Source organism: Carassius carassius, chromosome 36, assembly GCF_963082965.1.
Source record: "Carassius carassius chromosome 36, fCarCar2.1, whole genome shotgun sequence".
In the NCBI taxonomy this organism is placed as follows: domain Eukaryota; kingdom Metazoa; phylum Chordata; class Actinopteri; order Cypriniformes; family Cyprinidae; genus Carassius; species Carassius carassius.
This window is the reverse complement of record NC_081790.1, coordinates 1952657-1965025: the sequence shown is the minus strand read 5'-3', so window position 1 is coordinate 1965025 and position 12369 is coordinate 1952657. Positions and strand designations below refer to the sequence as shown.

The 12369-nt window shown below is 37.1% G+C and overlaps 1 protein-coding gene across 2 annotated transcripts in view; it reads left to right on the top strand.

Moving 5' to 3' along the window:
• LOC132116886 (WD repeat-containing protein 7) overlaps positions 1 to 12369 on the top strand; it is a 119162-nt gene that overhangs the window by 93064 nt on the left and 13729 nt on the right. For both annotated transcript variants that reach the window (XM_059525753.1, XM_059525752.1), the window contains one exon: positions 7129 to 7315. In XM_059525753.1, coding sequence (XP_059381736.1) covers positions 7129 to 7315 — 187 coding nt within the window. The remainder of the gene's footprint in view (positions 1 to 7128; positions 7316 to 12369) is intronic.

Genomic DNA, 12369 nt, shown 5'->3' with positions numbered 1-12369 from the left:
ACTTATTCAGTGCACTGGAATATTGTTCAAGTGCACTTGGTTAATATGAGCATTATGCTATAGGCTGTGTGTGTGTGTGTGTGTGTGTGTGTGTGTGTGTGTGTGTGTTTGGAGGGTTTTCTGTCTTCAAGGTCAATTTGATGGTCAAAGCGTCTGTGAGACCTTTAGGAGAATCTGAACCCGAGTGTGTGTGTGTGTGTGTGTGTGTGTTTGAGCTCAAAGTGGACACATGAGTCATACTTTACCTTTGTAAAGAAACAAAGCTGTTTGCCTGAGGCCAGTGACAAGGTCAGCTAGGAAAACACACACACACACACACACACACACACACACACACACACACACACACACACATCAGAAATCTGTCTCTCACTCTAGTTTTCAAGCTATTTTAATTTTTAAAGCCCATGCCTCTCTCTCTGTGCATGTGTGTGTGTGTGTGTCTGATAGACTCTTTCAATTAGTCTGTACCCAGGGGCAGCAGAAAGCTTGTAACGTCCCTTCATGTTGAGTGTGTGTGTGTGTGTGTGTGTTATTGTGTGTATTGTTTATAATGTGAATGTCTCGAGGGTTTTGAGGAGCAATTAGACAGTTGCACGTTTTAACATATTGAGCTGTTTTCCAACACTTCAGATGTTTTTGCACAGCATCGAATGACATGATATCAAGATTTCATTAATAGACACTAATATCAGTAATTTTTTTCACACACTTGATTAAACTCAGTATAAATTATAGTGTAAATATATAGATAGATAGATAGATAGATAGATAGATAGATAGATAGATAGATAGATAGATAGATAGATAGATAGATAGATAGATAGATTGATATGTTCCAAGAAATTAACGATTTTATGGTTTTCTTTTTAGCTAACTATAATAACCCTATATTTAATTTATACATTCATATATTTTAAACTTAGTCTTATTGGTTATTGACCATAATTGCCAGTAAATCAATATCCACCAGTATCTGTTGGTAAATACTATACAGAATATAGCATATTTTACTAGCACAGTTTTATCATCATTACCAACCATTTCTACTGTTGCAGTCTGGTAAAAGTGAACACACACCCTGTATAGTAAGCAAGAACCGAGCTCAGCGCTGCAGTGACAGGAAGTGATGTCACAGTAATGCAGTGTATGTGTGTTGCTGTAAATCCAGTGTGCTGAAGGCATTCCCTGTTTAGACACCCTTTGTTTCTCTCTCTGTCTCTCCAACTGCCGCATCTCTTACCAGCTCAACTCCATTGATTTTAACTTCACTTTCGATTTGACCACAGCAGAGGCAAGAGACAGACAGACAGAATAAAGGAAAGACAGACAGACATATAAACAAGTGGATAGAGAGAGAGAACACAGACAGACAAAAACAGATGGACAGGCAGATGAACATAAAGACAGATAGACACACATACAGAAAGACAGACACAGGCAGACAGACAGTCAGATGGACCTACTGACAGACAGACAGACAAAGTCAGACAGACAGACACACAGACAGATGGACAGACACACAGACAGAAAGACAGACACAGGTAGACAGACAGACACAGAAAGAAGGACAGACACACAGACAGATAGACAGACACAGGCAGACAGACAGATGGACAGACACAGGCAGACAGACAGACACAGACAGAAGGACAGATAGACAGACACAGGCAGACAGACAGATAGACAGACACAGGCAGACAGACAGATGGACAGACACAGGCAGACAGACAGACACAGGCAGACAGACAGATGAACAGGCACAGACACAGACAGACAGACACACAGACAGACAGACAGACACACAGACAGATGGACAGACACAGAGACAGATGGACAGACACACAGACAGATGGACAGACACACAGACAGATGGACAGACACAGGCAGACAGACAGATGAACAGACACACAGACAGATGGACAGACACACAGACAGATGAACAGGCACAGGCAGACAGACACACAGACAGATGGACCGACACAGGCAGACAGACAGACAGACACACAGACAGACGGACAGACACAGGCAGACAGACAGACAGATGAACAGGCACAGGTAGACAGACAGAAACAGAGAGATGGACAGACACACAGACAGATGGACAGACACAGGCAGACAGACAGACACAGACAGATAGACAGACATAGACAGAAGGACCGACACAGGCAGACAGACAGACAGACACACAGACAGATAGACAAACACAGGCAGACAGACAGATGGACAGACACAGGCAGACAGACAGACACAGGCAGACAGACAGATGAACAGGCACAGACACAGGCAGACGCACAGACACAGGCAGACAGACAGACACACAGACAGACGGACAGACACACAGACAGACGGACAGACACACAGACAGATGGACAGACACAGGCAGACAGACGGATGAACAGACACACAGACAGATGGACAGACACACAGACAGATGAACAGGCACAGGCAGACAGACACACAGACAGGTGGACCGACACAGACAGACAGACGGACAGACACAGGCAGACAGACAGATGAACAGACACACAGACAGATGGACAGACACACAGACAGATGGACAGACACACAGACAGATGAACAGGCACAGGCAGACAGACAGACACAGACAGAAGGACAGACACAGGCAGACAGACAGACAGACACACAGACAGACGGACAGACACACAGACACAGGCAGACAGACAGACAGATGAACAGGCACAGGCAGACAGACAGACACAGACAGAAGGACAGACACAGGCAGATGGACAGACACAGACAGATAGACAGACACAGACAGACAGACAGACACAGACAGAAGGACAGACACAGGCAGATGGACAGACACAGACAGATAGACAGACACAGACAGACAGTCAGACACAGACAGAAGGACAGACACAGGCAGATGGACAGACACAGACAGATAGACAGACACAGACAGATAGACAGACACAGACAGAAGGACAGACACAGGCAGATGGACAGACACAGGCAGACAGACACACAGACAGAAGGACAGACACACAGACAGATGAACAGACAAAGACAGACAGACAGACAGACAGACAGACACAAACAGATGGACAGACACACAGAGAGATGGACAGAGAGATGAACAGACACACAGATAGATGGACAGACACACAGAGAGATGGACTGATGGACAGACAGAAAGACACAGACAGATGGACAGGCAGACAGAGACACAGACGGCAAAGAACCAGAAAAAGATGGATGGCCAGACACACAGAGACAGAGCGAGAGACAGGAGGGCAGAGGGTCCTGCAGAAATAAGGCAACTAGAAATGAACATCATATATGACCCTACAAGTCATTCTATATTGCTCTGTGTGTGTGTGTGTGAAAGAGAGAGACAGTTTCCAGTAAAACGCTTGTGGGTGTTGGAGCTAATGGTTTAAATCTCTCTCTCTCTCTCTCTCTCTCTCTCTCTCTCTCTCTCTCTCTCTCTCTCTCTCTCTTCATCTCTCTCTCGTCCTCTCTTCGCTCTCTAATTAGCTTCCTGTGGCCCAGCCTCTAATGTGGCATGTTTATTGCTTTAACTAACCACTCATTAGCCTGGCTGATGTTTTGTCAATATTAATTCATCCATTTAAACCAAGTCAAGTCTTAAACAAAGATGTTTGCTTTGAAAAATGGACTCAACCTGTTCGGCCGGCCCGAGAAACGGGACAATAAATTTGCAGAAGATTCTTCTTCCTGTCCAGACAGGAAATGAGGTATAGTGTTATGTCTCAGCATGGCAGTGTCCGGCTGCTCATTTGGACCAAGTGCCATCCTTTTAGACAGGATGTGTAAATAGAGGATAGGTTTAGCTAATTTTTAAAAAAAAAAGTCAAGAGTGAAATGTCTGTGTAAATTATTCTTAAAGTCTTGCTTGCATAAATGATTGCATTGTATTGAATGTTGTAATTGACTTAATGATGGTTTTATGTATAATTTACACAGCGATTAATTTTGCTCAGGTTTCAAATATGAAATTTAGCACATTTCTCTTAAATTCGCATTACCGTAATCTTTATAATTTTCAGTAGTAGTTAGTAGTAGTTAGTAGTTCTCATTTTCTTTTTCATATTTTTTTTTTTCGTTTTGTTAATCTGTCAATGATTTAAGTGAAATATATTGTGTATAGGCCTATATTCCTTTTTATGTGAGCCTACAGTTTTATTCTGTTTTCTACGTTCACAGAAGCACTGCAGGTGCATGTGATCTGTTGAATCCATCTTACTGTTCTGTTCCTGTCAAAATTTCATTAGTTTCCGGTTTTGGTTTTGGTTTCGGTTTCCATGAACTGATTCAGAGCCCTGGTTAGCAGTCATTAATTTAATCAAGTAATCCTGGCTAAAGCTCGTCAGAAGATTTAATGCTCTGAGTTTATTCAGAGACTTTAAGAGCAGCTATTCAGTCGAGTGTTTAAGGTTAAAGTTTCACGTCTCTCACTTCCACACGATGGATTTGTGCCGCGGTGTTGGGAATCAAAGGCCGGATTAGACTACAAACCACACTGCTCTTAAACCTCGGCGCTGCGCTCCGGAACAAAGCAGCGAATCCCGGAGCGCCGGAGGATGTGCTGCTGTGCTTCACACTCACAGGAGGTTTGATACGTCTGAAGCGACAGGCGAGACGTGTCCGGTCACACGGAGACACCCAAAGTTCAGATCAGTGCTGACCAACACAAACACACACCAAACTGACCTTACACACACTTAAGAGCAGAAACACTGAGGTGACTTGGTTTCGGCTCCACTGTCATCAAAAACAGAAATGGCAATGATTCTAGAAGCTTTTTTAGAAGTAAAGAAATTCACACTTTTATTCAGCAAGGATGCATTCAATTGATCAAAAGTGACAGTAAAGACATTTATAATGTTACAAAAGATAGCTTTTTTAAATAAATGCTGTTTATTGTACTTTCTATTCGTCTTTAAATCCTGAAAAAATGTTTTCAACATTGATAATAATCAGAAATGTTTCTTGAGCAGTAAATCATCATTTTTTCATGATTTCTGAAGATCATGTGATAGTGAAGACTGGAGGAATGATGCTGAAAATACAGCTGTGCATCACAGGAATACATTATATTTTAACAGATATTCACATAGAAAACTGCTGTTCTAAATAATAATATAATTTCAAATTAAACTTATTTCAGAATTAAATTTTTTAATTTGATTCAGCTTAACTACTGAAAACAATTTTTAATAGATTAAATTAAATAGCATAAATTATATTTTCAGTTTTCATTTTATTCTCAGTTAAAGTTTTAGTAACTTTGTTTTATGCTTTTTTTCTATTATTTTTATTTTATTTTATTTCTGTTTAGTAATTTTAACATTCAACTTAAACTTATTACAGTTAGGAAACATAAATTTTGTAAAGTTTTCATCTAATATTTGTATTACATTTTATTTCAGTATTATTTAGGTATTTACTGATGTATATAAAAGTGAATGGGAAATGAAAGCACATTATGAAATCCAGCACACATCCCAACACACGCTCTCTCTCTCACACACACACACACGTTTGTTTTTGTGTAAAGTGTGTTCATCCCATAGGTGTAATAGTTTTTATACTGTACAAACTGTATATTCTCTGGCCCTACACCAACCCTACACCTAACCCTAACCCTCACAGGAAACTTTGTGCATTTTTACTTTCTCAAAAAAACTCATTCTGTATGATTTATAAGTGTTTTGAAAAATGGGGACATGGGTTATGTCCTCATAAGTCACCCTCTCCTTGTAATACCTGTGTCATACCCATGTCATTCTACAGAGTTGTGTCCTGATATGACACAAAAACAAGAGCACACACACACACACACACACACACACACACACACTCAGACACACACACACTCTCGCACAATCTCATGCACACACACTCTATCACACACAGACAGCTGAAGTCAGTTTCTGCTGAAAGCTTCGACTGGAGTCCGTCTGCATCAATTAGCTCACCTCATTGTTCTCTGTTGCCACGGTAATTACCCGGCGACCTGTTGCCGTGGCCACAAGCTCTTAAGCAGACTACGATAAATCCAGACGATCATTGTGTGTGTGATTATTAAGCAGCTGATCTATAACAAATAACATAAACATTGATCAGATCCGCTGATGTGCCACAGATGTACTGTGTGTGTGTGTGTGTGCTGACCCCCAACCCCCCCCCACCCTCCCACACATTGACCGTTGTCATGGAGACAGCATGTGTGGCTGTTGTGCTCTAATAGAGGCCTGCAGTTGAGTGAAGGAGCCCCTCGTTAGCGCTCCGCTGACGGATAGACACACACACACACACAAACTGACCGCTTTGGGGTTTGTGTTCAACACCATGTGACCTCAATTCACTTATCTCTTTTGAAAAGAGAACATTTTTAAGACTTTCTGCTAAACTTAGCTTGTGTAGTCTTTTCCAGATCCCAGCCTCTAAATGAGGGGGGGTGGGGGTCTGCATTTATTTGTATTGTAAAAAATATTTACATTTATATATATATATATATATATATATATATATATATATGTATGTATATAAATGTATCTATGTGTGTGTGTATATATATATATATATATGTATATATGTTTTTTTTTTGTTATTTAATATTTACTTAACTAAATGATTTGCTCGTTAATTGGTTTGTTGGTGATTTAAGAAATATACAATCAAAAAATAATCTGGCACACTTGAATTAATGTTTAATTAATCAATTGTACCAAACAATGACATCATTTCTAGATCCCAGCACCTAAATGAAAATGTGTTTTTCCACATTTGCTTTGTGTGTGGTTGAAGTAAAATATATATTTTTTTATTTTAAAAATGTGTTTTATTTAAATTGTTTTAATATTTGCTTTATTTTTATTTACTTAACGTACTGATTTCCTATTTAGATGTTTTTAGTACACAACTCTGTGTACAAAAATAAGATTTTGTTTTTACTTGTGATTACTTTTGTTTTTGAGTTTGACACTCTAGTGTGTTCAGATGCACGTGACATTATGTTGATGTGTTTAGTGACTGATGCTGTATTAGCTGTGCATCAATATTTCCGCCTACAGACCTGCAGACCGTCCTGATAACGGCTCTGGTCATTATGGATATTAATAACCGTCTGTCTCTCAGGTAAAGCCCTGACGTTCCTGCTCCTCCAGCCGCCCAGCCCCAAGCTGCCAGCCCACAGCACCATCCGGCGCACAGCCATTGATCTGATCGGCCGCGGCTTCACGGTGTGGGAGCCGTACATGGACGTGTCGGCGGTGCTCATGGGTCTGCTGGAGCTCTGCGCCGACGCCGAGAAGCAGCTGTCCAAGTGAGATGCACACTTTTTTACTGTACAACACAGAGTCTCGGGGGATTTGGTGTATTTTAGATAAGTCAAAAGTTGGGATGTTAATTAAATCTCAATCATAAACTTCATCTTCAGAGAGATCTGAGAGTCACCACTTTCCATCTGTACGTTTGGGAACAATTACCGTCAGAAACTCAGAGATCTACAGTATAACCCTTCAAAATAAAAGTTCGGCTTAACTTGAAGAAATTATGAGAGAAATATATAAGTATTGTGCAGTACTACTGTTTAATGAGACACATAATTTTCACAAATTAAAATTTTTACTTCCATATATTAACAGTAAACCTCTGTTGTGAAGCACTTTGATTGCATTTCTTTACTAACCTTAGTTTTTGATAATAAATGTTGGTTTAACATCATAAATCCAGAAAATTAAAACAACACAGAATTACTGAAAAAGTTTTGTGAATGCAATTAATTTGGCATGCTTTTTGATTATTAAATTTACAAATGTAAAAGTTGTATATTATTCTAAACTGTTAAAATGGCACTTTTAAAATTTAAAAAACGTAGACATGCATTTTGTGTATTAAAATTGTATTTAGCCATAAAACCATATCCATATATTTACATTTACATTTATTCACTTAGCTGACGTTTTTATCAGAAGCGACTTACAATTGCTATATATGTCAGAGGTCGCACGCCTCTGGAGCAACTAGGGGTTAAGTGTCTTGCTCAGGGACACATTGGTGTCTCACAGTGGATTCGAACCCAGGTCTCTCACACCAAAGACATGTGTCTTATCCACTGCACATAAAATAAAATAAATTGATTTCAGTGGGCCCTACAAATGTGAAGAATTTATATTTATAAAAAAAAAATATTTTATTTTTATTTAAAATATATATATATATTTTGCTAACGTTTACTTAACTATGAAAATCTATGAAAGAGTCCAGAAAATTTCAAATGGAAAAAAAAACAAATCCATAAAAATTATAGCAGAAACAATAAAAATGGATTTCATATCAAAATGATTTTGATTAATTAGACTTTTTAAGTCTTTTTAAATTTTATTTAACCATAAAAAGTAAATCCAGGAAAATTTTATAAAACTGAAATGAAATAAAAGATTTTTTTCCTTCTAAATAAATAAATATAATAAATAGTTGGTAAATGGTGTAAGTTTTATGATGTCAGTTTTTTGATTGCTACGTTTTTGTTTAACCATTAAAATGGAATTCAGAAAACCTGAAAAGGAAAAACAACAGAATCTAGAAATATTAAAATAGAAAAAAATAATTTGAGAAAGCCGATATCATAAGACCCTAGCTTAGTCTGCAGGGGTTTTAAACACTCATAAGCAGCATTGGTTAGTTGTTCAGAGACTCAACGCTTCTGAATCAGTGCTGAAGTCCTTCACAGCTGCTGGGATGCGTTCTCCAGATTCTCCTCATCCCCTGACAGACGAGAGGCAGGATCTAATGCGATTGGAGCCCATTAATATGATGTAATGATGTCTCGTCCTCAGGATGGTGAAAACCTCCAACCGTAAGAGGAAACCCATTCGTCTGGGCCTTCACCTCCGCGCCCAAACGCCCGCAAACCAGCTTACGTCCAGCCTGACCCGCTCATTAAGACGAAACCTGAGCCGGAAAAAATTTATTATGAGTACAAATATGTCTGCGTGGAGCGCGTGCTAATGCTGTTAGAGCCAAATGGTGCTCATTTTTCAGTCGTGATTACGTGTGGCGTATATGTGAGTCTTGAGTGGAACGACGATGATGATGATGATGAAGATGATCTTTTTGTTCTTTGACCTCCAGACTGAAGCAGGGCAATGTTATCTGCTTTTAAAACAACAAATCTATTTAGCGACATTCGAAGACCTTTAGTTGAGAGAGCGAGAGAGAGACAGGAAGTGATGCGCGTGATGTGATGAACTGAATGTTTTATGGAATCTGTAAAAGTGCAGTTAAAAAGATGATGGTTTCAATTAGACCAGAGACAAGAAATATAATCTTCTGGCTAAATTAATTATTATATAGCATTCAGTTAACTTAACATGAAGCTAGTTTTAAACTGATCAAAATGTTTGTGTTTTTTGTAAGAGTGACCTGCCGATTTTTGCTGATTCCGATTTTCAGCATACACAAAATATATACTTTTTTTTTTTAAATGCAAAACATGTTTAATAAAAAAAATTAATAAATTAAGCAATGCAATTCCCCCAATCTGGACAAAGTTGCAAATGTTCTCTCACTTAAACAACTCTCCAAATAGGGAGTAATAGCAATTTATATAACAAAAAAGATGACATTTCCCACTGTTTCTTAAATTGTCATTTTTTTCGCTAACCTTATTAAATGTCATCTTTCACATCAAATTCTTACATTGTTTAAATTAATTCAGAATAATAAGAAACTGCAGAGCTGTTACCATTCAAATGAAATAAGTATGAACAAACTCCATCTTTCTACTGAATCACAGAAGCTGCATATGAAGCGGCATTAGATGTATTTACACAGACTGTTCGATGAAATGCATTTACACAGTTAAGATTTTTATAAGATTAATGTTTTAAATATTTTTTAAACCTACAAATAAGAAATGTTGGGGAAAATGCAATGATAGTTTTAAATATGAAACCAAACCAGTATGTGGTGGCTAATGACTGTTTGAATGAGTGAGTCATTTAGTCAACAGATTCGTTCAAACGGCTGATTCATCCAGAGATGAGGCAAGTGTCTACTGTCTTCACGAATGAGCTACTGAATCACTGACTCACTTGATTCATTCAAAAAACATGGATTCATTCAGTAATGAAACACAGCTGTGTTGCACGAAACAGTTCTGCAGTGGCTTTGATTGGAACTATATTCATCGGCGAAATTGAGCAAAAGCAGTCAATATTGTGTCTGAAATGCAAGTCAATTAATTTAAACTTCGTTTATTGTTTGTGCTGTTGCACACATTTGTGTTGATTTCTGTGTGAGTCTTTCTCTCACACTCACTCAGGCTGTGAAAACTCTTCTGATATATATATATATATATATATATATATATATATATATATATATATATACTGTATATACACACACACACACACACACACACACAGTGCCTTGCAAAAGATTTTCTAAATGAAGTCCCTTCATTTTTTTTCACGTTTTATGTTGCTACCTTACTTTTTTCCACATCAGTCTACACTCCATACACCATAATGATAAAGCAAAAAAAAGAAAAAGAAAAATTAACAACTTTGCAAATGTATTAAAAATAAAACAAGTTTAATTATTCCATTGCATAAGTATTCATACCCTTTGGGACCATTGAAATTGTGCTCAGAAGCATTTATATTACCTGTAGATGTTACTACACTTTGAGTAAAGTTAACCTGTGGCGAAATCAATTGAATGGGTTTGTTTTGAGCACAAACATCTTAATAAAAGGTCTAACAGCTGAAAATGCATATCAGAGCATAAACCAAGCCCTGAGGTCAAAAGAACTGCATGTAGAGCTCAGAAACAGGTTTGCATCAAGTTCAGAAACCAATCAGCTTCACTGAAGCTTCACCGAATCATGTAGTTTACACATACAAACATAAACACTATTTAATAATATATTTTAAATATAATATAAAATATAAATAAAAAATATATTTTTATAATAAACTACAAACCATCATCTGGTCTTTGGAACATTTCCTAAAGGTTAAAGATCTCCAATCACTGATTTTTGTTAAAATGAATCAAATTAAATTAAAAAATAAAATAAAAACTGATGTGATTTGTCTGTATCACTCAATACAGGACAAAAAAAAAAGATAAAGAAAGACTGCATTTTTTCTCCTCTGTGATATTCTCATCTCTCTTTCTCTCCTGTGGCTCATGTTTTATGCTGACGATCCTGAGATCAAAGTGATTGATCAGATATTGACGGATCAAGGAAGCACTCGGCTTTAGAGACTCGTTCATTAGCTCAATTACACACACACACACACACACACACTACTGTAGTTTGTAGTCAGTCACAGATGAGCTTGAAATGCTTTCTTATAGATGTTTTAGCATTCTTTAAATTTAATTTGCCTTCGAATGCAAATCAGAAACAAACATTAATCTATATACTTATACTATATATTTTGTATTTTTGTCTTTTAAAGCAGTTTGTGAAGGTCTGACTCTCTTTGGTTTGCATTGAATGGTAGAGCGCAGGGCAGGGATCATCATGAAGGCTTTCACGACTGCTGCAGTTTGAGTTCAGAGGAGCTCATGAGTCTCTTTGTTTGAGCTTTGGCACATTTACAGCTGTGTTAAGATCCTTTATGTAACGCAGAAGCTGTGAGCTTTGAACAGGATTTATCGACTCTTCCGCTGGATCGAGTTTGAGCGCAGAGATCTGAGCGCTTTCTCTCTCTCTCTCTTCTGTGTAATGTGTTTGTGTAATGTAAAGATCGACAGAGAAACTGGAAAGAAATATCTCTTAAAGCCCCAGTTTGACACATGCTGTAGAAACAGCTCGAACAGTTTTTAGAAATGTGATCTTTGTATTCATGTTGGTTTTTAAATTAGATTTCTCATTATTAATAAAGATTATATGTAATATGATGTATTGATATTGTATTATTAATAGTATATTGAGTAATATATTAATATTAATATATGTATTTTTAATTAAAACCTTTACATTTTTTATTATGCAAAAATGTGTAAATATACTCTTATCAACCTTTTTGTTTGTTTTTCCTCTGGCTGCATCTATATATATATATATATTAAGCATATATTAAGCATATATTTTTTACCAAATAAATTTTTTCTCCACATGCATAAAATTATATAATATAATATTATTATTTAATATAACTATTCTTAAAAAGTTCTGATTAAATATCTAAAAATGCAGGCAAGTATATAATAAAATATAATATAATATAATATAATAAAAAATACAATACAATATAATCATATATTTTTCTAAAAACTTCTAATTTTTGTTTTCTCCAGATGCATAAAAGATATATCATAGAACATCTCATATTTCATATTTAATTTCATATTTGACAT